The sequence below is a fragment of the Lissotriton helveticus genome, chromosome 6 (genome assembly GCF_964261635.1).
Source record: "Lissotriton helveticus chromosome 6, aLisHel1.1, whole genome shotgun sequence".
In the NCBI taxonomy this organism is placed as follows: domain Eukaryota; kingdom Metazoa; phylum Chordata; class Amphibia; order Caudata; family Salamandridae; genus Lissotriton; species Lissotriton helveticus.
In genome coordinates this window covers 1822846303-1822873214 of record NC_136067.1, presented here as the reverse complement: position 1 = coordinate 1822873214, position 26912 = coordinate 1822846303, and the positions used below count along the sequence as shown (strand labels likewise).

The 26912-nt window shown below is 44.3% G+C and overlaps 1 protein-coding gene across 2 annotated transcripts in view; it reads left to right on the top strand.

Moving 5' to 3' along the window:
* UBR2 (ubiquitin protein ligase E3 component n-recognin 2) overlaps positions 1–26912 on the top strand; it is a 1610484-nt gene that overhangs the window by 138157 nt on the left and 1445415 nt on the right. For both annotated transcript variants that reach the window (XM_078649714.1, XM_078649715.1), the window contains exons 3-7: positions 3767–3845; positions 16622–16732; positions 20436–20566; positions 21325–21463; positions 26506–26568. In XM_078649714.1, coding sequence (XP_078505840.1) covers positions 3767–3845; positions 16622–16732; positions 20436–20566; positions 21325–21463; positions 26506–26568 — 523 coding nt within the window. The remainder of the gene's footprint in view (positions 1–3766; positions 3846–16621; positions 16733–20435; positions 20567–21324; positions 21464–26505; positions 26569–26912) is intronic.

The following is a 26912-nucleotide window of genomic DNA, read 5'->3' as shown; positions in this document are numbered from 1 at the left end:
CTCACACATGTATATGATCCCATTTTGATAGTAGTGTCCAGCTCTAGAGGAAACAAGCATTTACAATGCAATGGTTTCGCCTTTTGAAAAGTTAGAGCTATTGGCATTGTAAATGACAACATTTGTATTTATGTGTTGGTTTTGAAAATAAATAAATGAATGGCATTGTCATTTACAATGCCAATAGCGTAATCTCTCAGAAATGCGAGACCTATAGCATTTGCAATGCAATAGGTCGCGTATTTCCGCGAGTTTGAGCTAATGATATTGCAGATAACAATGCGTTTTATTTAAGTTTCAAAAACCAAAACATAAATAAAAGGTCTCTCACACTGTTGTCTCTCACACACTGCTGCCTCTCACACACCATGCTCTCCCACACACCATGCTCTCCCTAGAAGACTCGCACTGCTGTCTCTCACACTGCTGTCTCTCTCACACTGCTGTCTCTCTCACACTGCTGTCTCTCTCACACTGCTGTCTCTCTCACACTGCTGTCTCTCTCACACTGCTGTCTCTCTCACACTGCTGTCTCTCTCACACTGCTGTCTCTCACACTGCTGTCGCTCTCACACTGCTGTCTCTCTCACACTGCTGTCGCTCTCACACTGCTGTCGCTCTCACACTGCTGTCGCTCTCACACTGCTGTCGCTCTCGCACTGCGGTCTCTCCCACACACACACATGCAGGGAGCGACACACACACAGCCACACACACACACATACAGAGAGCCACACTCACAGCAATACAAATACAGAGAGCCACACACACAGCCACACACATACATACAGAGAGCCACACACACACACAGAGCCACACACAGCCACACACATACATACAGAGAGCCACACACACACACAGAGCCACACACAGCCACACACACACACACACACACACACACACACACACAGCCACACACACACACACAGCCACACACACACACACAGCCACACACACACACAGCCACACACACACACAGCCACATTACAAAGATGAATTTGGTGGCAGGAGCACGAGGTCCAGGACAACGAGCCCTCTCTGCCCCGCAAATCTCACCCCCCCCCCCCCCAACACCCCTCGACGCATAAAAACCACTTGTCTAGGCAACATTAAAAGGATTCTGAAAAACAGGTATTTGCACCCATTTACTGCTCTTGGCACACAATCAAATGTTTTGAGAGGTTCAGACAAGTTACAATCTTGACATTAACGAGCACTTGCACAGTGTATGGGTCAGGTTTTAATGGGCTAAAACATGCAGCCTAAACACACTTGATCAAGAAAAAAGGGAAATTGTAGTTGCACATTAGTCCCTCATGCAGTTCAATGCAGACACTCTAGAGGCAGTAAGAAACAGACTAGTATTAGAGAGAAATACTCCACTGAGCTGAGACCAGACCAAGTAAATGACAGCCTAGTGAAGAACGTCAATGATTAAAATGGAGCAGACCCAAAGCAACATGTAAACCCCCCCAAAAAAACGCCACGTAAATGAGTTCTCACTGAAATCTCTACAATACTTTCATTCTGGAGCAATTCTTGGAACATAATTATGAGTGGTCCAGATAGGTTGCGAGGTGTCACGCCAAATAAAATCTGAATTTACTGGATCAGATAAGTAGCACACACCACATTTTTCACGGTCAATTGGGTCGAAAAACTTTGGTCCACTCATGAGTTGATTAATATGGCAGTTAAGTGTTTCACACCTGCACAGAAGCTGAATTCATTGTCGTTTAAATGTCGGCACATTTGACATTACCGAATGAAAGAAGGGAATTAAAGAGTTATAAAGTGAAATCCTAATGAGAGACATTAACTGTTAATGTCTCTAATATTGTAACAGCACCGACAAAAATTGCACAGCCATCTTGAAAAGATGGTTCTATAATCCAGGCTCCTTGAAGTAGTGAATCTTCGATTTAAGACATGTTCCTTCAAGATTATTAGACCAGCCAGGAAGGCATTCCGCTTAAAGTGGTATTCAATCGGTAACATAGGAACTAGAAACATTTAATTTATGCTAATCACTGCGGGCTTTAACTACTACCCTTTTCAGAACTGGCGCGGTGGAAGTAAAATGAGAAAACATTTACAGCAAGGGCAGACTATACTTGGCTCGTAAAACGTAAGGTTTGGCAAAATCGTTTAACGGTATGCATATATTTACTGTGCCAGAAATGCAATCCCAACAGGACATAAGACCTGGACATAAGTCACATGTAACTGCAACACAATTCAATCGGCTAGTCATGAAGGCACACAGCTGCTGCCGCGATTCGCTGTGCCCACATATCTAACCAGTGAAATAAATGTTATAAAAAAAGTACTTGGGAAAATACAATACTGGCAAACAAATATTTATTGTATTCGTGTATGTATAGGAGCTTCTGAGCACAATCAAAACACGTACGTGTTTTCTAAACGCCCTAGACATTTCTTAAAATAAAAACAAGACAGACCCAGCCTCTGGAACGTGCAAAGTAAGTCAGACACAGCAAAACAATCCATTAGGATAATTATTGTATATCAACACTGTAATTATGCCCATTTCTCTGCTCTATGGCTCACTGCAAAAATAAATAAAAAAGGCGCATACTTTAACACAATTCTACAGATGCCATTTAATAATGCAACAATAATTATCGATACTACGTGTTCTACGCTAACATGGCAGAATAAATCAGTCACACAATACGACACTCGCTGCTACAGTGGCAAAACTGTCTCAGTAAAGCAACTGCTCAGCTGCCCATTAACCTATTTACTTCTGTAACACACGACTTCTAGGCATAAGGAAAACAGCAGAGGCAACTAGTGGATCAGCCCAATGATCAAGCACTACATATATAAAAGTATTCCACTTCTGCAAAAATGCAAAGCACGAGCACACTGACAGCGGGGGGGGGACGGTAACGGGCAAACGGACAGCGGGAGAGGGGGCAGGAACGGGCTCACGGACAGCGGGAGGGGGGCGCGAACGGACAGCAGGACATCGCGCAACCTACCCCTGCAAACAACACTTCCAAAATGGCGAAAACAAAGCTTGAAAAAAAAATAAAATAAACAACCGCCCACCGCCGCATGACGATCGCAAAGGGGCGGGATGAGTAAAAATCGCGGGAACGCCCACGAATCTGCTCGCAGAATGACGAGCAGATCTCTCTTCCAATGGCTAGCCTCCATTTATGGAGCTAGCCAATGGAAAGGGAGGGCGGGACAATACACACATACTGTAAACATTAGATTTCGCCAGCGCCGAAAAGCTGCGCGGTGCGCAGCGTTCGACGAGGCGAAACCTAAAAAGGGACTTAAGAACTAAGTGCACGATGCCGAGAAACATACCATGCTGAAAGCGGTCTTCGTTCCTACTTTTTTTTATGAGAAATAACGGCAGTAGACATTAGCGTCTCGGGGTTCTTTGAAAGAACAAAAGAACGTGAAATAGACTACCGTTTTGTAAGCGGTTGTGACCGTGGGATTGGAGAAGGGACTGAGAGGTGTGTTGGGTTGGTGGGGGGAGCCTTATAAAATATGCAGATTTTGTGGGCCCTTGCAGATTCTTTATTGGAAGAGAAATAGGTCGCCACCCAGAAACGGGACTAGGCTGGTCCGACTAGCCATTATTGCACTATTTAAAACTACAAAATATACTAAAAAGATTAAAATAAGTAGTGTGTTTTTACAATAATCGAACCGTTTAGGAATGAACATGTACAGCAAACCCACTAACTGCAACTTTTTGTGTGTTTGTTTCCTTTCGCAGAGATTGCGCAGTTGACACCACCTGTGTGCTTTGCATGGAGTGCTTTTTGCAAAGCGTCCATAAAGAACATCGATATAGGGTGGGTAATGTTTTTTGCTTTGCATGATAAGTCTTCAGTGCTCATAAGTGTTTGTTGTGGTAATTGTGCAAAATGGAAAAATAAAGTGCTCTCGGTTTGCGGAATTAACAGTCTTGGCATGGCTGTGCACCTAGCCGTGCACTGGGTACCTATACACCTAACCGAAGCATTTCTGGAAAAAAACAAAAAACACGTTTAGCTTGTGAGAAAATGCATCGATCATTTAAGAGTAGAACCACATATTTAAAGTGTGATCATATGACATTTCACAAAACGTAAGAGCTGTTATAGATCGAATTATCTTTATTGTCTTTTTTAATTCCCATTTGACTCAATGTGACAATTAAGAAATGACTTAACATGCTTCAGCTTTCGTACATTATTGGCGCTTTTGTGTTTTCAGTAAGTCGAGGTTGAACATCGAGCAGTGTCAAGTCAAGTGACATTTTGCTGAGCGTAGGTCATTGGTGCGACAGTTTTAAAGCGCAGTCATTGGCGGCTAGTGACTTTTTGTGAATCCTTAAAATATTTGATAGTAAATGTTTTGTGAAATGTTATCCTTTGAAGAAACAGCACGAGGAAAGCATTTTGATCTGTAAAGGTACATAAAAATAAATAGGCTGCTGAATGTAACATGACCTTTCCTAACATTGGTAAATTGAGCAGTATGACCGCACTTCTTTGTTCTGACCTGATGCTTGTTTAAAGCGCCTTGAAGAAGGACGTCTATGTCACATCTGCCCCGTCTAAGTCCAGTTTTGCAAAATTTCTCGTTCAGATTTTTGGACATATGGGTCCAAGTAAATATTTGTCCTAAAAAACTGGAGGACGCCTTTCTCTTAAGATGTCCTAGACCGGTACCTGCAGTCAGTGTTACCTGCAGAGTTCTCTAAGGGCACCTTTATCTCTTCATTTCTGCGCGTGGACATTTTAGACACAAAGCAACCGTGCTGTAGACCTGGGAGCTAAACCTGGCTGAGCAGCAACTACCAGGTATGCCAACCTGGAGAATTGTGTTTGATTGAAATTCCCAAAGAAATCGGTGTACCTTAAGGCTTATTCTTATTTAAAAATTAAGCCCTGTGTGCAGTGCTCCACATGCCATCCTTTGAGCGAAATACCCGCAGTGACCTCGGAATTCCTGTTTCTGTCTACGAATATATTCTGTCCAGATTATGGCAGTTTTGTTGAATCAGATATCAGTTTTTGGATTAAAATGACTTTACTTTGAACTTTGACCTCGCCTTCTTTTCATAAAAAAAAGGATGTGCTTCAGGGTCTGTGGCTTACAGGCCTCTTTGAAGGAGAAACAAGTGGAGGAAACCCCTATCACCTGAGCACTTCCGCAATCTTTTTTTTTTTTAAACTCTTTATTTGCGACTGCAGTCAAATATTACATTGCATATACGGATAACATCTTCTACACACAGTCTTTTCTTTTTTCTCCCTTTAAACTTTAGGCATCTGACTTAGTGACTCTCATAGATGTGTTCATGTGGGTCGCCAGCTCCGGCGTAGACATTTGTATGTAATAGCAATAATTCTTTACAAGTAGGTTCATATTGATAACAGCGAACCCCTCATTAGTGTGTATGCGACTTTGGACCCAGAGTTTAAGTCATAGCCAATCCCCATCCCTCCCTCTTTCCCTCCCCGTTTCGTACGTCTCCTGGCGTCCTGGCACAGCCTGTACTACAATCCTAGGCCTAGAAGTTTAAAAACGATACAGAAAAGGGGGTGGTGATGAACAGAGTGTCTGAATTAAGCAGACCACTCTTACCCAGTCCAAAGATCAGGGCTTGATCCATCACCGTTATTTATCTCACTGCCCCATCCCAGCTCAGAACCTGGCTATATGCAAATTAGTCTGTCCCTGGCCCAGTGCATCATGGGAACAGGGCAGACCAAACTACCAAGCCAATTCTTCACCAGAAAGGAGACAAGCTACCGGGGACCGGTTTCTGGCATTTCAGCCTCACTGCACCATCAGGATTCAAGCAAGCCGGGCCGAAGACGGCTGTAATGCCAGAAACCGGTCCCCGGAAGCTTGTTTCCTTTCTAGTGAAGAATTGGCTTGGTAGTTTGGTCTGCCCTGTTCCCATGGTGCATTGGGTCAGGAACGGGCTAATTTGCATATAGCCAGGTTCTTAGCTGGGATGGTGCAGTGAGCTAAAAAACGGTGATGGATCAAGCCCTGATCTCTTGACTGGGTATGAGTGATCTGCTTAATTCAGATACTCTGTCCATCACCACCCACTTTGTAAATATTTTTGGCCACCACAAGCGTGGAAGGGTATGCTCGGATGCGAGTCCCTTGCTCACTGCACCATCAGGATTCAAGCAAGCCGGGCCGAAGACGGCTGTAATGCCAGAAACCGGTCCCCGGAAGCTTGTTTCCTTTCTAGTGAAGAATTGGCTTGGTAGTTTGGTCTGCCCTGTTCCCATGGTGCATTGGGTCAGGAACGGGCTAATTTGCATATAGCCAGGTTCTTAGCTGGGATGGTGCAGTGAGCTAAAAAACGGTGATGGATCAAGCCCTGATCTCTTGACTGGGTATGAGTGATCTGCTTAATTCAGATACTCTGTCCATCACCACCCACTTTGTAAATATAGAAGTTTAAAAAAGCAGACACATCCAAATAACTGTATCCATCGTCTTCTGGCAGACCTGTACGCGACTTGGACAAGACCCTGCTCATGGCCACCCCCTCACCCATTCAACAATTCCCACTATGAGGTCTCCGCCTGGGAGGGCGCCAGATCCATGTCCTCTAGTTCTAGCAACATCCGTTCCCAGTCTAGCGCAATCGGATGTGTCCGTAGCCCTCTTTCCTCTTCCCTGTGAAGAGCCACGCCAGTGGCCCTGCCCCACTTCAATAGTTCAGATCGCCAGGTCTCTACAGTGGGGGGTCTTGCAGATTTCCACCTCATAGTTAGTGCCCTGACTGCCAACAACAATGCTAAGTCCAGGATCTTCAGCAGGGCCTTATGCCCTTTGGGTCTTTTCCTATGCCCGAGCAGGCAAGGCAACGCTCCCTCTGGTATCTGCATGCCCGTGACAGTGTGAAGTATGTGACGGACCTGTCCCCAGTAACCGCTTAAGCGTGGGCAAGGCCACATCATGTGGAGAAGTCCGGCCTCGTCTGCCTGACACCGGGGACAGCAATGGGGAGAGGCAGGGAACATCCTGTGCAGTCTTTGGGGGGTAAGGTATGCCCTATGGAGCACCATAGCTTGGATAAATTTGAATTTTACATTTCTGGACACTCCTCTAGGGTGTTCTAGGACAGCCCTCCAGGCCCCATCTGTCATAACCTCCCCCGTGTCCAACGTCCAGGTGTTCCTAAGTGGGGCAAGAGGTGTAGCGGCGTGTTCCCTAATGCCAGGGTATAACCACCACACTAGGTGTCCCCCCATCCCCAAGTAGTGAAGGAGGTGCACCAGTTTGTGTTGTTCGGGTCTACTGCGCTGTGGGGCCCATGTGTTTCGTACGTAGCGTGTCACGTTGGCATGTAGTATGTATAGTCGTGGTGGAGCTCCTGTGGCCTGTACAAAGGAACCAACAGCACGTCATCTCCGAACAGGTTTCCTACTCTGTCCACTCCCGCATCCGTCCAGGGCCGTAATCTACGGTGTGTCAGACGCCCTTGCGGCGTTGGGATTCCCAACAGGGGGATATTATCGGCATAAGGCGGGGTCGTTGACGTGTACGCCAAAGCCTTCCGCCAGCATGTCAGGGCGGTATGCAAGAGAGGGTGACAGTCTCGGTGTAGCTTGGTCTTGGGTAACAAAAGGGAGAGCAGCTCTCCGCGCTCCAACCGGTCGCTAGTGTAATCAATTTAATGTAAATTTCTGCCCGCCGCCCACCGCGATAGCCACTGTATTTGACTCGCGTAATAATATCCGCGAAAGTCCGGCACGCCAAGGCCTCCACGTCGGGTACCTAATTGAAGTTTTTTGAGGCTCACTCTCCGCCGCCCGTTGCCCCAGATGAGGCCGATCAAAAGTGTATTCAGTGTGTTGAATATGTGTTGCGGGAGGCGAACAGGTAGATTTGCAAAGTAATAAAGCATGCGGGGGAGCATAACCATTTTAGAGATGGCGATTCTGCCCATGACAGACAGTGGCAGAGACGTCCAGAATTGCACACTACTACGCAGGCCGTTAATGGCCCGCCGGATGTTGCCTCCTATCTGGTCTTCCGGACGCCTATAGACATTTATGCCCAAATACTTGAATGTGGTCTGCGCTATCAGGATTTGGGAGGTGCCAAATTTTATGTGGGCAGGCCTTTGTCCTTCGTGGAAGTAAAACCCGACCGATTTTGCCGGGTTGATCGCCAGCCCCGACACTGTCGCGAACCGGTCAAAGATGGTCGCTAGGGCCGAGTGGTTCTCCTCCAGGTCTCGGAAATACAATAGGATGTCATCGGCGTAAATTGATATCAGATTGTGTGTTCCTCTGATGGGGATGCCCATCTCAGCCATCCTGGTCCGAAGGGCGATCGCCTGGGGCTCTAGGGTCAGGACAAACAGTAGGGGCGAAAGCGGGCAACCCTGTTGGGTGCCTCGGTAAATGTCGTAGCTAGAGGAGATGTCGGCCTGTGCGTGCCCGAGCTGTTGGGGGTGTGTACAGCAGCCGGATCCATCGTATCAGGGAGTCGGGGAGGCCAAAACGTCTCAAGACCTCAAACATAAATGTCCGGGACAATGAGTCGAAGGCCTGTCGGAGATCCAGTGCGACACAGCCGGCCTGAGGGAGAGTCGGTGGCGTAGCAGCCATAAGGGTGTGGAGCCTCCTCGTGTTTTGGGAAGTACTCCTTCCCGGTAGGAAGCCGCATTGGTCCGGATGTATTAGGGCCGGGAGATGGGCCTGTATTCGCAGAGCTATGGCTTTACTAAGTATTTTATACTCCGTAGAGAGCATTGATAGGGGTCTGTAATTTGCTATATCAAGGGCATCCCTACCGGATTTTGGGATTGAAATAACCGAGGCCTGCATCGTTGAAATAGGCAGGTGACCAGATTCATAGGATGTCTTAAAGACGTTCTCCAAGACAGGTACCAGGGTAGTAGAATAGGTTTGATAAAACTCTACCGGCAATCCATCCTGACCAGGTGTCTTACCCCGATTGAGGGAATGAATGGCCACCTTGATCTCCTGCTGCGTGATGGGTCCGTCCATCTCCGCCTGTACAGCTCAGGACAGAACCGGGAAGGGGAGATCTCTCATAAATTCTATCATTTCCTCTCGGTCTTCCTCGAGAGGGGAGGCATATAGCATACTTAGGTGGTCCCTAAAAGCGTCATTTATGGCCGACTGTTTAGATACCAGCTCCCCTGTGCCGTCCCTCGGGACTGTCACGTATGAGCCGAGCCAGTAAGGCACCCGATCTGTCCGATTCAGCCTGTTGTCGTCGTAAATAGTCTTTGTAGTCAATGACTCTCAGTGTTTCTAAGAGGTCGGCATGTTCTATATTACTCATTTGAAGTTCCCCTCTTCGGTCGGGGTTCTCACCCACTGCGGACTCTAGGGTCTTTAGACGATTCTCCACGGCACACAGTTTTCTGTGGATTTCCTGCCTAGCACCCACCGTCTGTCCTATGGCCGCTCCCCTTATCACTGCCTTCATCGCGTCCCACACCATCAGGTTAGAAGTCGCCGAATCCCAGTTTTCCCGGAAGTAATTGTCTAAGGTGTCCGACAAGGATGCGCGGAAGGGGCCGTCCTCTAACAGTAGCGGGCTAAGTCTCCAAGTTGGTACCGGGGATGGCACCCGTCCCCAATGCAAGTCAAGTGTCGGAGGTCTGTGGTCGGGGAAGGTTTTAGCCAAGTAGTCCGAGGTCGTACATTTAGACAGCAGTGAGGTAGTGCACAAAAACCTATCTAGTCTGGTATGCAAGGCATGCACCAGGGAATAGTAAGAATATTCTCTGTGTGTCGGGTGAAGTGTTCGCCATTTATCCGTCAGTCCCCAGCCCCGGGGCCCGGTCCTACAGGAGTCCGCCAGTCTGTGTACACCCGTCGTCTGGAGGGGGGGTGCGACCTATCCAGATCTACGTCTATAACCATATCCCAGTCCCCTCCCAAAATCCAAGGTATGTCTGCCCAGTCAGCTAGTGCTCGGCCCACCCTCGTCAGGAATGTGTCTTGGTCAAAGTTCGGGGCGTATACACTGCCCAGGACCCCTAGTGCGCCGTCCAGTGTGCCTTTCACTAGGATATATCTACCTTGGTCATCAACCTTCCTCCCCAGTTCTACAAAGGGGGTGCCATGTCTCACCCAGATGGTAGCCCCTCTGAAGAATGCAGAATATGTTGTAGAGAAGACGGTTCCCCTCCATTTCTTCCGCAGTGTGTGTGTCTCGGAGTGTGTTAAGTGGGATTCTTGTAGGTGTGCTGTCGGAGTAAGAATGCATGTACTCTGTGCCTCTTTTGTATGGCGCCAAGTCCCCGCACGTTCCAGGTAGCCAGCCTATATTTCCCTATGGTGTCAGCCATACTCGGAGAGAAGTGCCTCGATAAACTGTGCCCTCAACTGCATCACAAGCTTTATCTGCAATAACCAGGAGACGTACTTCTGCCCAACCCAAACCTGAACTCTTTTGGCGCAGCTAAAAAACATTGCTGTGCCGAACCATGAAATGCAAACCACAATAAACCAAACATTGGTGCATACGCCTTCGGGGGGTTGGCTTAGCATGTACCCTGTCCACATATTTTCACAATTCTACGTTGCCGGCTCAGCGGCACCGCCGGGGAAGTCTTTGCATGAGATAAATTTCTTGACGACCTCAGGGGGAGGAGTGGGGGGGGGATGAATTGGGGGATTATACAGGTCTTGCTCTACTCACCATCAATCCCGACAAACTCAATTTATAAGGGTCTAGTATGGCAGGATAAGAAAGTACAGCCATCATGGAAGAGACATGCAAGGCGGAGCATAGGGACAACCCCCAATTGTCACAGAATGAGCGTCTCTCCATTTTGCCCGGGGCCCGCACCCTCCACCCCGTACCTCTCAGCCCCTGTAAGCTACCATCAAAGGATATCAGTAGGAAATAACGTCACAGGTTACTCCGAATTAGGTCATCACTCTTGTCCATTATCTAGTAGTTCGTCCGCCGCTCTTGGCGTTACAGTTGGGAACAGGACCACGCTGTGTTCTGAGTCAGAGTGTAGTGTACTGTCTTCCGTGTCTGTGTTAATTATATCGTGTTCATCTCGGAAATAGCCCACCATGTTGACCGCTGTCATCTGGTCTTCCTTTGCTGTGCGATAGAGGGCTTGCGTCGTTTCTGCTGTGCAGACGGTGTGGGGGAAGTCCTTCTTGTACGATCCGAACTGTTCTCGGAGCTGCCGGGCGCTGCCCTTTGGGCTGTCTCGATGTCCATCACCTCCAGCCACTCCTCCACGTCAGTGGGGCTCTCGAAGAAGTGGGTCTTGTTGTCGTAGATTATCTTGAGTCGGGCCGGGAATAACAGGGCGTACCGGAGGTTTGCTGTCTGGAGCCTCTTCTTGACCGCAAAGTAGCACTTCCGCAATCTTGATGAGGCTGTTAGCAAAGGAGGCACACTTTGATGCAACCTTTATGCAGCTTTCAGATCTGTGGACTGCGAGAACCATATTGATCAGTAGGACTGAGCAGTATCATTGCACTGGCCTTGGCCTGAAGTTGGTGGCTCCATTCAGGACAGAGCTAAGCGTTGTCACTAGATCTGTATTTTTCAAGGTACTGACCATCACAAGACAGTTTCCTAGCACTACTCACTTTTAACATCCATCTGCAGTCATCTGCATCCAGTTCTAAAGTTCCCAGTTTTACTTCTTTGCAGATAATGCCCAGATCTTGCTTTGGCTAGATTTAGGGTGCAACCTCCTTCCAGACCACTAAGACACTATTTCCATCCTGAACTTTCGTGCACCTAATGCATTCCTGGTTTTGTGGTCTTGCATGGCTTCCATTAAATTAATTAGATTAACACACAGACAAACAATATGTTGATCAAAAGTTCCGGATAGAGGCAATGTCTGTAATGACCGTGCAGTGATCACCATAGCTAGATTTGGAGTCACCAAGCTCCTTTTCTCATTTTTGTAGAGAAATTGGATCAGGAGAATAGTGGCAATATTGAAATGAAGACAGGTTGCATCCTTGAAGACCTCTGGGGCTACATGATATAGCCTGGCTCTACCAAACCAGTTCCGGGCATGTCAAATCTGAGATTATCAATAAACCTGTGCCTTAGTTCCATTGGTTACTTAAGTTGTCACCAGTGACATTGTATTCAGGATAATCTACAAGATCTTGCCATTTTTGATTTAAGTATAGAAATGGCCAGTATTTGGAACTATCCAAAAACACACTCAAAATGTAGTAATCTAGCGATGGGCAAGGTCCACGAGTATAATTTCTCTGGCTAGCTGCAGCTTTTATTGATCCAGTAGAGCAAAATATTAACTTGAAGGTGCTGTGCATGACAGAAACAGATTTCAACCAGTTAACCCCCTTTTTCAGTGACGATTTGAAACTATATGCGCCACAGATAGAGCACAGATCCAGTAACAATTTGCTTTTTGCAGCCTCCTTAGTTGTCCGTGTGTCTACTCTTTTGTGCTTTATTCATGTTGCATTCTGGGCAGCGTCTTTGCAACAGCGGTTGAGGAAATCAAACAGAACCTGCCTTTTTACAGGTTATCTTTCTGTTGTGCCTGTTCATCTAGATCTCCAAAGCTGACTGGACTTTTTATTACCAGATAAAGTTCAAATCCAAATAAAAAAACTCCACCTCAAAGGACAGAGCTCACCTTTTTTTCAGAAACCAGTTGACATGTTTCATAGCCTCCCTTGGAAGTCTGGGTTTGCAAAATCTTTGCTGTGAAATGGTGTATCATAGACTACAGACAAACTGGGGAGGGCATCCAGTTACAAGGGGTGTTCATGGCCCTGACATTATATGACACGGTTTAAACAGCAGTAAGAACGGCACAGAGCGATGGTCTATTAAGGCCAATGAATTTAGGACGGTCATGTGAGAACTCAGTTTAGCTACTGATGTACCAGTGATATGGGTGACACACAATATTTCTTGTTTAAGACGGGGTAACTACTAATGATCTTGTTTATGGGAATTAACATGTTAGCGCCTGCTTTAGCTGAGCTGGCAGCAACAAAGGAGGCTGGGATTAAAAAAGGTTGAAATGTGCTTTTACAACCGTTGCTTTTTTTTAGCTGGTTCTGTGCTTTATAAGCGATTTAAAACAAAAATGACTAGCAACTTCTGGGTTCGGCAGATACACTTAGCGGTAGCCTGGCAGATCCTCCCACTCCCGAAGAAACTTACACTAGACCCTGATGACCTTACCAACTACTGGCCCATCGCTCACCTGCACAACTACAGTCTAGCTTCAGATCACTCTGCAGCATGGAGAGCACTACCTTACATGTTGCCGACGATGTCCTCTTGACCTCAGACGACCCCTTTCCTTCCCCTTTTGAAAAAAACATCAGCTGACCCTGCCATAGTTAGCAACTATAGGCACATAACACTGCTCCCTTTCTTCGCCAAGGTGTTGGAGAAGTATGTGACTCTGGTGATCACGGACTGCATTGAGACCACAAATGCTCTTCACTCTGGTCAATCGGGTTTCAAAGCTAATTATAGCACTGAAACGGCCTTACTGGAAGTCAATGAAAGTATCAAAGCCACCCTTGATAGAGGAGGTAAGGCAGTTTTGATACTGCTGGACCTCTCGGCGGCTTTTGATACCGTGCCCCACGGACGACTCCTTCAGAGACTCAGGGAATGTGGCTTCGGGGGCACGGTTCTTAGGTGGTTTTCCTCTTTTTCAGAAGGCCGTCAGCAATCTGTCTGGTTCCCACCTTTTTCAGCTGATATTCCTTTGCTGAATGTCGGAGTGCCTCAGGGCTCAGTTCTGAGTCCAACTCTTTTTAATATTTATATGGCACCATTGGCACCTTTAGCGGAGAAACTCGAGGCTTAGATTATAACTTACGCCGATGACGCCCAGCTATTGTTCAGGTTTGAAAAGGATGAGCGTTTAATGAAGGTCTAATACACCAATGCCTGACTAAGGTATTTGACTGGTTTCGACAGAATCAACTGTCATGCAATTCTGCCAAAACCGAAATTATTTTTTTGGGTTATACCCCTGGAGATGAATGGCGTAATTGGTGGCCCCAGGATCAACCGTCTCCATCCATACCTGTCACCACTGTGAAGAATCTTGGAGTCATGCTTGACTCGTATCTCTCTATGAAGTCACAGGTTCAATCTGTGACCGGCACTTGTTTTAGGCTCCTAAAAATGATGAGGAACTTCTTACCACTGCTACCACTGCCCCATAGGAAGACGGTAGTCCAAGCCTTGATTATGTCAAGACTGGATTATGCCAATGTACTTTACCTGGGCATTCCGAATTACTTGCTGGGACGCCTTCAGGTCGTGCAAAATGCGGCAGCCAGAGCGATTTCTCTGGCTGGGCCTAGGACTCACATTTCGAGTCATTTGAAAACTCTTCACTGGTTATCAATTCAAAACAGGATTGATTTTAAGTCTCTTGTGTTGGCCTTTAAGGCTCTGCATAATAGTGGGGCTCAGTACATCAGGAAGAAAATGTTACCCTACACCCCAGCCAGGACCTTGAGGTCATCGACACAACATCTGTTACTGGTGCCAGAATTCTCTCGGACCAGGATGGGGGGTCGTTCCTTCCAGGTGGTAGTGGGCAGACTATGGAATTTGTTGCCTCCTTCCCTTAGACATGAACCTGAGCTTCTTAGTTTCAGACGCTCCTCGGAGTAGCCGCACACTTTATAAATCCCCCATAACATTAACATTAACATTAACATATTGCTGGACCTCTCATCAGACTTCCACTCAAACGGGATTTACTGACCACGTCCTTCAGTGGTTCTCATCCTACTGTTCAAAACCGAATACAGTTTGTTCAAAGGGGCACTTCCAGGACACAAAAAAATCTGTCACTTGTGGAGTTCATTAGGGCTCCATCCATTCTCCTGTCATCTTCAACCTTTGCATGGAGCTGCTTGGTGCTCTACAAGCAGATAATAAAATCCAAATTCACTAATATGCTAATGACACACAAATCTACTTGAAAGTCTCCTCTGCTTCAATCATCCAACGCTTCAAACACTGTTTGAACATTATACAAACTTGAATGTCCAGTGTACTTGAAGCTCATTCCAACCATGAAAGAGTTCCTGTTATTTACCAAGAATAATAAATATGATCCAGATCAAACCTGGCTCAATGACCTAAACCTTGATGGCTTCGAACCCCAACTTTAACTGAATACCATCACTTGGATTCACTCTAAACACCCTCAGGAAACACATTGCCAAAACATCAAGACTTCCCAGGACCAGCTCTCTTCTAAAGAAAGTGAAACCTTTTCATCGAGAAAGGCACTTTCTATTCAAGCTCTTGTATTCTTTTTTTTTTTTAACACTTTTATTTGCATTTTATTACGTAACTACAATACAAACATGTCATCATTAGTCATCACACCCCTCACCCCAACCCCCCACCCACCGAGCATCACCATTAAAATCAGTATATTCTCCTTCGGAGCGAGTATCTGCTCAGAGCTGTCCCCGTATCCAAGTCTGTTGTGCCGTTATGAGCTTCCTACCGGTTGCAGCTGTGTCCATGGACACATCTGTTCCCAATTAAGCTCTTGTATTCTTGCATCTGGATGGTGGTAGTGCCCTGCTCCAAGGCCTCCTAGAGTCTACACTGACACCCCTTAAGGACATTATACATGCCACAGCACATCTCATCCAGGCACTGAAGAAATATGATCACATCACTCCCATTCTAACGGACCTCTGTTGACTTCCCTTGCTGTCTTGCGTTATCTTCAAGACCAACTGCATCCTTTATAAAGCGATGCTGACCAACACCCCCACTCCTCTTGCAGACAATCTCATCATCTCTGATGGATTTAGACACACCTGCAGCCAGGACACCATCAAACTGCAGACCGAGAAGTGTAAAAAAAAGAAACACAAAATAGCAGGTGTATTCCATTTATGCACCCATTAATATGGCACAACATCCTCTTAGCCATAAAGTCTGTCCAGTACTTCGCCAATTTTGAGAAGAGCTGAAGGCTTACCTCTTTAAAGAACACTACGTCGCAATGCATTAGTCATTCACAACCCAGCTTCCTCTTCTCTTACCCATTGACTTTATGGTGGTGTTTGATCATGTACAGCACTGCTCTGCCTTGTGGCTAGGTTAGCGCTAAATAAATACCTTATACATACATACATATAACAATCTTTCATAACCTGCGCACGGGGTTCTTTAGAAACTGTGTATTCTGCTATGCTCTGGTGCCAGTTCGCAGCATGACCTGGAAATTTATAGCAACATTTCTGTATCCTACTGCATATCACATTTCCTTGACAGCACCTATTTGTCTATTAGGGACAAGTCCATGTCTCATAGTGCACTGGCATTGCTAGAAACGCTCCCATCCTGTCTGTGCACTGCAGTGTTATTGAGGAGATTACGTAAAAGGTGCAATTGTGGAAGTGCTTTGAATGGAGCACACCTGATCATGTCCATTGATAACTAGCTTCATGATCTTCTGCATAATACTCTCTAAAAAAATAGTAATAAATATGTCATGGTCTTGATTAATAGACTGTGCTTACATTTAAACTACATTTAATGTGCAGTGTTATTTTAATTCATAGTTAGCTAAATGTTATTGAAATATTTATAGATGACAACTTCAGGTGGAGGAGGCTTCTGTGATTGCGGCGATACTGAAGCATGGAAGGAAGGACCCTGCTGTCAGAAGCATGAGCTTAATATGTCTGAAAGTGAGACAGAGGTAATGAATATGTATCTATTTGGTTGCAGTGTTTCAAAAGAGTTATGCAAAAAGTGTTTATATGTTTAATGTTTTCTTATATTGGTACAAGAAGAAGAAGAAGAAAAATCTATTTTTGGGGTAACTAGGGCAAATATTTTTCTACAGGACGAAATATGTCATGCTCTAGCTCTTCAAAATACACCTAAGCTAAGTGCATCTCTCACTTTGTCAGCTGTCTTTCCTTTTCGGTGGGGAATTTAAGTGAGCATAGGTAGATCAAACAAGAACGAGAATATGGTACAAAGAGTTAACCTCCGCATGTCAATGTTTCTTTTCAAAGTCTTATTGTACTGTCAAGTTTTGCATGTTGCGCTCAGTGTTCAGCCCCAACCAACGAATATCAGACTGCTTCTTTGCATCAGCTACTCGGTGTAAACTTGAAGGTTAAGTAGTTAGACATTTGTCATTTGCACCTAACTCTGGCTACCTGCCATGTCTCTCCGACATATCACACTCCTCTCCCCATTGATTTTATCCCAAAGTTGTAACTGATTTCTTTTTCTGAACAGCAATTTTTTAGTCTTCTGAGATAAGTGATTCCTGTGCTAAAGAGCCACTGCATAATGTTGCTGTACAGAGTGCTTTCCTTTTATCAGGGCAGAATTCAACCCTACTTTTATTCCAGCCTCCTTCTTGTACTGTTTAGTGTTACTGGACGGTGCAAAGATGTCCCCATCGCATATTGCTGTCATCTTGTATCCTGATTTAACTTTACCAATGTTGTGAATTGTTCTCCGTGTTCATGGATACTGTATCACTGCTAAGATGACATGCCTTACACATCTGTAATCTTCTGGAGGGCTGTCAATTACTGTTTACGACCGAATCTTGGATATGTGGAGATTCAGACCTAGATATGCAGGTAACCTTTCCAGTGAATTATACTTAAGTACCCTTAGATAGGGAAGGTAAAAGAGGAGGTAGTAGCAATTGCCTTTAAGGAGAGTTTAAATTGTACTACCTCTTCTTTGGAGAATCTTACAAGAGCGGAAGCTCACGGCTTCTATATCTCCTGTTCAGTACAAACTTTTTTTCAGAGCCTTAATTTATCGACTGCCGGGTTATGCTCGTGAGTTTAACTCTCTGGATGAGGCGCTGGCACATGAGATTTTGCAGTATGCCAATTTTACTCTATTTTACGCTTGCACACAGACAACTCTGAAGACCCCTTAGCTGGATCATTGGTTTAGATTCTAGCTTCTTTCAACTTGACTTTGGGCACTATAGGTCTGACTCAGATAGCAGAGCATACAGGAGATCTAATATTTTCCAATGCTAAATTAGTATTTGGAAACACCCTCGAAATTTCATGGTCAGATCATTGTTGATCCCATTCTCCTCGCTTAAGAGGCTGGATTATTTTCAGGAACATTGCGATGTCTCCACCACGTTTAGGGCCTGGAATAAAGTTAAGACATCAGAGTTAACAAATGTTTTTGAAGCTATCCTGCCTATCTTGACAGGCGTTGTAAACAAAGATGATTTAGTAGTCAATCAGTAGTTTGGAGGCTGGAGAGGACCAGCTTGCCCCCTTGAAAATCCGCACTAAACATCTGTACCATAGTTTTCTTCTATCCTTGCTGAGGAGAATTTTGTTTGTAAAACACTGGATAGGATTTGGCAAATAAATTCTTCTCCTCTGAATAAGAGGAGTTATAATGAGGTTCTAAAGGAATACCACACAGCTATACAACAAGCACAGAGCAGTTATTGCACCATGAAAGTGTGTGGGGCTGATGATAAGCTACAGTAGATATTTAAGATTGTCCTGAACTTCTTGCACCCCAAAGTGGCTGCTTCCCCTGTTAAAGCCTGCTCAGAACTATGCACTAAGCAAGGAGTTTTTTTAAAGGAAAACATTGTAATAATGTGGCTGAATCTCCATTCTTAGTCTGTTAGCTGTAGCACTGGCTTCAATGACGAAACAGACACTGCCACTAGCCTTTGAACTATTGAAATGTAAGTTAATTATCCTGAGTAGTTAAAGCAGCTATTTTAAGGTCTAGATAAGGTTCTCTAATGGACCTCGCCCCACCATTTATCCAGCCGGAGGTGGTTGACATTAATCCTGTATACGTTAAACTTTTTAATATCTTGTTGCAGACAAGATAAGTGCCATCTATTTGGAAACGGGCTAAGTTAGTCCCATTTCTGAAAAATACAACAGCAGATAGGTCAGAAGTTAAATTATACTGTCCTATCTCCTTGCGGCTCCCTAAATTCATAAAAGATTGTTGACTCTCAGCTCTCGGAGTATCTGATAATAACAAGATGTTGCATCTCTCGCAATCAGGCTTTCAGCCCCAGCATAGCACAGAAACTGTGTTACTTGGTTGTGGATTCCATTAAATTGATCCTGGATTAGAGCTGAAACGCTGCTCTGGCACTACTAGATCTTTCCACAGCATTTGATTCGGTCTCCCATGCCATCCTTCTGCAGCGCCTGTCTGATAATGGGGTGGGAGGTATGGCATGGGAGTGGGTCCGATCCTTTTTGGACAGGCAGTATGGATTGCCCCCTATTATTCTACCACCAAGATCCTCATGCAGGGTGTATACCTCAGGGTTAATCATTGAGTCCAATATTGTTTAATATCTATATGTCCCCTCCGCCTGCTCTAGGTGAATACTCTGGTATTAAGGGCATATCCTATGCAAATGACACTCTGCTTATTTTGTCAAAAAAAAGCTGTCTGGCGGTATGGCAGCAGTTATGAGTTGGATGAGGGCCAATAATCTGCAATGCAACCCTGATAAAACAGACATTTTGTTGTATGGCCCTGCCCCTGCCCTCGACTGGGAAAGGTAGTTGGCCAGGGGAGGTTCCATAGCAGTAGTGGCCAGGAACCTGGGCATTCAATTTGCTAGCCAGTTTTCTTTTTTTTAAATCTCGGGTATCTTCTGTGGTCAGATCCTGTTTTGGGATTATGAGGGCTCTAAAAAAAGTGTATATTTGCTTCCACTGGATGTCCAGAGTTCATTAGTTCATGCCCTGGTCACTTCTAGACTTGATTATGCCAATTGGCTTTATCTTAGCCTCCCAGATTACCTTATCAAGCATCTACAAGTGGTGCAGAACACTGCAGCACACATTTTATTTAAATTATCACAGCGCGCCTCTATTTCATTCTATTTCGCAAAGTTACATTGGTTACCAGTGAGAATAAGAATCTTGTTTAAGTTTCTGGTTTTAGCTTACTGGAGTTTTATGTTTGATGTTGTGATACCTTTAAGTATGAGGAGCTGATTACCCATTAATTGGGAGTGTGAAAGAACTAGGACAATAGGATAGGTTACCCTTATGGTGACTAGTCCATGGTTGTTTACCACTCCCAATATTCTCACACCAACCCTGCAACATGAGGCACAGCATTGCTCAACTTTGTTTCAGAACTAGTGAAGATTATTGGCCAAACAGTGAAATGGGAAGTAAACAGTGTTCCGTTCGTAACGAAAGGCGAAGTTTAAATTAGGTCTACTGCTTGTGGGCCCATCACCAGTTGACTTTGTACCCATTAGTGTAGAATTTAGGACTAGGTGTAAAAAAGTCTCAATTGAGGTAATTTTATAGTTTTTCTTTGCATGCTTCTTTTCTGCAATATTAATGTATTTTCAGATGTATAGTTCACCCTCTTACTGAAAACGTGTTTCATCTTTACAGGATCCCCTTGTCCATTTATCAGAAGATATGATTGCGAGGACATACAATATTTATGCAATCATGTTTCAGTATGCAGTAGACATTTTAACGTGGGAGAAAGAAAATGAATTGCCGTTAGGGTTGGATTGTGTGTAAGTATGATTTTGCTCTTTTCTCCTGCAAGATTTTATTTGGTTTACTTGAATTGAGACAGTTAAATGATGGTCTCAAAGTGTGCACATATCAGTATTTAAAATAGTCCAGCATCAAACAACGTTTTTATTTGTCTAGTAGCTTTTCAGTTACCAGTGTTGTGCTTTAGAGCGTGTGAGCCCTTGACATCACCTTAATGAGAGGTAACGTTGTAGTAATATGGTGTTTAGGGAACCTGGGTCACAACGCGAAAAAGTAAAATTTATTATGTGCTATTTGTGCCTAGAATTAACTGTACCAGAAGTGCAGCATTTTGAAGGAATATTATCATAAACCCATTAATAATTGAAGGATATCTTAGATTCAGTTCCTATGAATTTTCCCTCAGTGGTAGCGTTGCCATTAGAAGTGTATTGTCAGTTTAACACATCATTCTTTCGGAACTCTGCATTAAATGACATCAGTGCAATACAGCATGTGACAATATTCTAGAAGCAATGAATGTCAAGTGGTCCATATAACCCCTGAGTGAGTTGCTGAACAATTACTCTTGTGATTGTCTGTGTCTGGATGTTTAGTACTGCTGTCATTTTATACTGTAGGAGTGATTCCTAGGATGAAAGGTGGGACAAGCCTAGTGTATATATTGCTAGACTTGAAACAAGTTCCCTATATATCACAACCTCCATTTTGTGATGCTACTCTTGTAACTGCTTTCGCCAATTCTTTATAAAATGCGTATTCTTTTTTTTCATAGTGATAAGGATGATACCTTCTTCTGCATGCTTTTTAATGACGAGGTTCACACTTACGAACAAGTGATTTACACCCTTCAGAAAGCTGTCAACTGCTCACAGAAGGAGGCAATTGCCTTTGCAACAACAGTCGACAGAGATGTAAGTCAGTTTGTTACGTTTACCTATTCTGTGTTACTGCACAGTCCGAACTCATCTTGCACGTTTTGCTGTGGAGAATACGTTTCTGTAAAAAATACCTTAATTCTTTACCACAACCTGTTTCACAGCCCATGATCATCCAATTCATCCCTTTGTCCTGATCATTTAATGAAGCGGGCAGACCTATTTGTAATTGAAACCCCATAGCGACTAAAATGTTTATTTTGCCTATCCTCTATAATGGGAGAGTAAAGCATATTTCAAATGTACTTGATTGCGCTCTAACAGTCATTTTTAGATTTGTTTTACAGCCTGTTTTCTGTTTTAGCTACTTATTAAAAAAAAGTTTTTTTTCTCATAACGAGCAGTGGGTTAGCTATCCGTGATTCATAGCATTCTCTGGGATTAGACACTTGGGAAGCCCTGGTCTTCCAGCACCTGGACAGTTGCTACAGATTGTGGCTCGCGCAGAAGCATCTCAGTTAGAACATTGAAATGTAAGGGCTCATGCACAAGGTGAATATGTGGAGTTCAAGATCTTGGAAAAAGGTCAAACATCCTTGGAGGCCTTACACCACATAAAACGTGCAAACTTGAATTAAGAACTTCACTGCCAGGGAAACTAATATGTAGGGACAGATCCCTAGAGTGGCAAGGTTCCACATGTACCACACAAACATTGTGTCTTGAAAGTCACAAATCACAATTACCTACTGGCGGCACCATTTATATTTTGTCTGGATCTCGTTTTTCTTACAGTATCTGACCCTATTGCCAGAGCTAGCCCTAGACTTCCTCTCGCAAAATGCAGGAATGAGGAAATTCCTGGTAATTTTCAAGCCCATCAGTTTAAACACCCTTAACAACAGCAGCTCTGGTGTAGACTTGCATGCTTGTTTTACTGTTCGTTGGTAGCGAGTGCTCGAGTAATGCGCAAAATAACCAAGTACCATGAACAAAACAATGATTTGAATGCTACCTCTTTTATGGCTGTCACTTATACCTGAAAAAATGACAGGCGCTCTTTACAATGCATATGGCAATAATAATAATCTCCGACCATACTAAGTGTCATGAGACAAGTCTCAACCATGGGGATGGAGGTAGTTTGCCTCTAATGTCCCGGGGTCCGTCTTAAGGTTCTGCTAAGTGGGCGAGCCCTTCAGCACTTGGCTCTCAGTGATAGTGATTGCGAGCAGTCACAGGCCCCTCAAGGAGGTAAAGTTGGGGTGCTCAAGTTCACCAGTCATTAGACACAGAGTATAATAAATGCTTGGCCAACAGAGGTTTTGCCTTTCAAGAAGAAAAGCACTTCCATGTACACTAGAAGTACATATTGCACATATGAAAATGTGCACAATGCAATTAAGTGTCCTAGCACTGAAGTGTCTGCACCTTTTCCCACTATTATCCTTGGCCTCCTCCTTATTGTTCAGGTGATTGCCTCCATGGGTCAATACCTAGCAGGATTAGGCTCAGGTGCAGATTACTCCTGCACTCTTGTAATTGCACACTGTTTATCTGCCGGTTCAGTATTCCTCATCCAACACGTCTCTCAGTCCAACATTTGGCCTGCTGCTCTTATTTCTCCTTCTAGCCTCAGTTCTAGCCTGCCTGTTGCTCTTGGGGCCTCTGCTGTTGCATCGATGATGTGGCAGCAGCTCAGGATATCAGAGACTGGCTGTTTGGGGAAGTGCTGCATCTCTCACGGCTGGTCTGATGGGTGTTCAAGGCTGCCACACTCAAGCTGATGAAGTGTAGATCAGTGTGGCCACTCAAAGGTTGGGCTCGAGCAGGAGGTTAGGCCTCACACAGGCTTCACTGCCTACATGGGGACCATCAGCACTGCAGCTTCACTATTTGGGAGCAGTGACTCAGGTCATGCCGCAGCTTCGTGATTTCTGCCAGAATTGGCAGTGGAGAGTCATTGGCCCCCTGTCACTGGAGCCAGCGGATTGTTCCACACAATCTTTCTCTTCTACAGATCCATTGCATCTGGTCACGCTGCACCTCACTTCTCTTAGACAGCGCCTCCCCTTGCAGGATTGACATGCTCTTTTCCTCTCTCCGTAGGTAGGCTGACTTCTAAGTGCTTCATGATAGTTGAAGGCGCTTCAGTAAAGGGTAGATTCAGGTGATGTTCCCTCACCTCTGGGAAGATGACAGTCAGTCAGATTTCCGCTCTGTTTCCATGGTCATAAAGAACTTGAAACTTTGAAAACAAAGTTGTCACTTGTATACAGTAAAAGGAGACGGGAGATGTCTGTACTTTCATGGCCGGTTTGAGGAGGTTCTCCGTTCAAGCCTCTTTTCCCATCTGCTCTCCAGACACAGCCTTTCACAGCATTCTAATCTCCAGCCTTGAGCACTTTCAACAGAGCACCAAAAGGTGCAAGTTTTCTGCACCTGGCTGTCATCAGCCAATCTGAAAAAATGTTTAGGGAAAGACAAAAGTCTAGACCTCAACCCAGGGGTCCCTTCACCATGTGCAAAAGAGCCTGCAGTCCCACCCTTCATACAAACCATCTACTAATTGGCAGCACTTCAGGAAATTTGATCATCAACTCCTTACTCAAAAATAGTTAAACATTCTGTGGAGCTTTGCCTCCTTTCGTCTCAGTTTCATCTTCAGGAACGTCAGCAGTACGCTTCCTTTGTCTGGGAATAACACCTCACCTCCATTGTGTACAAAAGGTTATACCAGGGGCATCAAGATGGACCTCAGAGGGCTCCATTTCTTTGTTTCACTCATACATATGCATGTACCACACAGACTATACACACATGCATAACATACAGTTGAGATGTTAGTGCTAGGAGCTGGATAAATGCATGAAAGTGGAACTTTACACGCATTGGCCGTTTGGCCTCCACTCAAGTGAAACACAGAAAGGTCTTGTCACAACTGTGAATTCACAAAAGACTGTATGCTGTCACCGTCACTCTATACTACGATGGGGACAGAAGTCCATTGTTTCTCAACGAGGGCACGCTTGGTGTTGTCCCTGCAGGTCACAGAACAAGTCAAGGACCTCACTGATGTCATGGGACATACCCAAGCCTCTTTGCACACTAGATAACTGAGGCTTGGACCAAAATCGAAAGCCATGATACTAGACAACATGTAGAAGTGCATTCAGGGTAGGGAAACTGCACATTACACCGTGCAGGGGACATTCTCTCCCCAACAGGTACTTACTTAGTTAAACCTGTTTCATGACATTTGTTTGTACAATTTTATCACTTCACTGCCAATAGTATTGTTTTGTATAGTGCATTTATACTGGCAGTCTGCTATTTACAATTGTTTTAAGGGAGATTTATTATAATTTGTACTTATGTGCTGACCTTCGGTCACTGCTTCTTAGTGTTACGTCAAATACCGGAGCTCTTGTGGTTCCATGTTCTGTCCTATTGTTAAAAATTGGGATCAATTGCTTGCTTTTGTAGGGGGGGGATGCTTTGACGGGGTGTGTTGAAACAACAATTAAAGATCTACTCCTTCAGCCTTCAAGAGGTGTTTATTATTAACACAATTAATTATTGAGCTTTGGTGAACTACTCCCAGCTATCCGATGAGAATGTTTTCCACCGTTGATGATCATTATGAGCTTTTAACATTGAAGATGGCTTGCTACAAAAATATTAGAGGTGGATGGAACAAAGTGGAATGATAAATGATGTTTTCCAAAAGGAGAATCCGGCAGAGAATTTGTTTTTAGGTGGGGCAGGTGGCGACAAATAGGCTATGAGTATCCCAGTTAATCTGTCCAACTTAAGTGGACTTGATAATTGTTAAAACAATGCTCCTGGCTATGTAAGTTTGGAAGCTATCCAGAATGGCTAGTTACGATTCTAAAGCACCATTTACGTAGCACAGTCCTCTTTGCTGTGGATGCTGGCAGTCTGCTTCAAAGTTGCAGCAGTGTTTCAAAGTCAGTGAGATTTCTAGAAACTGTTGTCCCCATTTATCCCAATTGTTAGATGAATGGGATTTCCTAAATAAGAATGCTCTTTTAGTTGAGATGCTTGTTAAAATAGAAGCCATTGATAGGTGTAAGGGCACCCCACATTAGCGATGGAGTAGCACAAGTCACTGCTTCCTTACCAAACTTATATTGCTCCTCGCCAGTCTTTGTTTAACACTAACGGATTTCTTAGAAGAACATGCCATTTTCTCATTTCCTACAGAGGAAGCTTGTAGGCATATAGGTAATTCAGCTCCATCCAGTTTGAGAACCTCGTGCATATCTTCTGCTGAGAGAATACAGAATCTCTGTTACTCCAGTTATTAATGAATATGCTTTTTATACATAATGTAAGATATTTTAACAAAAAGTCATCTCCTCCCATCAGCAAAACCTACAAGACTATTCATGCCTTCTGTGAATGCAATACTCTGTTTTGTAACCACTTGCAGAGCAGGTGCACAATTCACTCTGCTGGTGTCAATAATAAAAATATGACTTAACAATACAGGCAGTAGGGATGATACCGGGTTAGTGGGGATGATAACAGTCTCTTAATCAATGGTCTTGTAATCACATAGGGACTTTTTTTTTTTTTACTTGATCCCATATGCCATCCTACTTCATCTAAGGGACTGACCAGTGTGGTTTATTTCAAGACGTGACTTGAAGCGGTGTAAATAAAGAGTATAACAACTTTAGGAGATGACACATGGCACAGTCCAAGCAATGTTGGTAATCTGAAAGTAACTGCTGATGAAGAACATCTACGTTATGTGTGAAGTGTGTTCCACGTTTGATGGCCGCATTTTAATCAGACACTCAGTTTCATATATCAACATCCTTCCTTTTATTTATTTTTATTACTGACAACATCGTTCTGTAATAGTTTGTGTGGATTACTTATAAGTGTTTTCTTTTCCCAAGTGCATTTCTAGCACTTACTTAACATGCCGCAAGTCCTAAGAATTATGCTAATACCGCATAGTTCTAAAGTATATTTTATTGTGCTGTAATGTTTTCTTTGTGCCAGTTTAAAGTTTGCCTTAAACCTTTTGTCTGTTTTAAATAAAGGGGCGCCGATCAGTGCGATATGGTGATTTACAATATTGTGATCAAGCAAAGACTGTGATTATGGTAAGTTTTTTCTCTACTATTTATATTTGTTTTCTTGCAAACAAGCACCCCCTACCTGAATCTGTATTATTTTGAATCTTGGCTGTAAACAAATGACTGACTTGTGGGAAATGTCATGTGGAACCTCAGCAAAGAAATTATATTATTTTTAAGGGCTTTTTTTATAAGACGAGTGACAGTATGACAACTATATAAACACTTCTCCAGGCAGTGTAAATCAGGTCTCAAAGAACAGGTCATTAGGATTTAGTTGCTAGGAAGTAACATACTAAGAGAAAATAATTGGATAAGGCATTGCTTCGTGTACTAAAGTGCCCCTTTTTTTGAAGGTCGCACCAACTTTT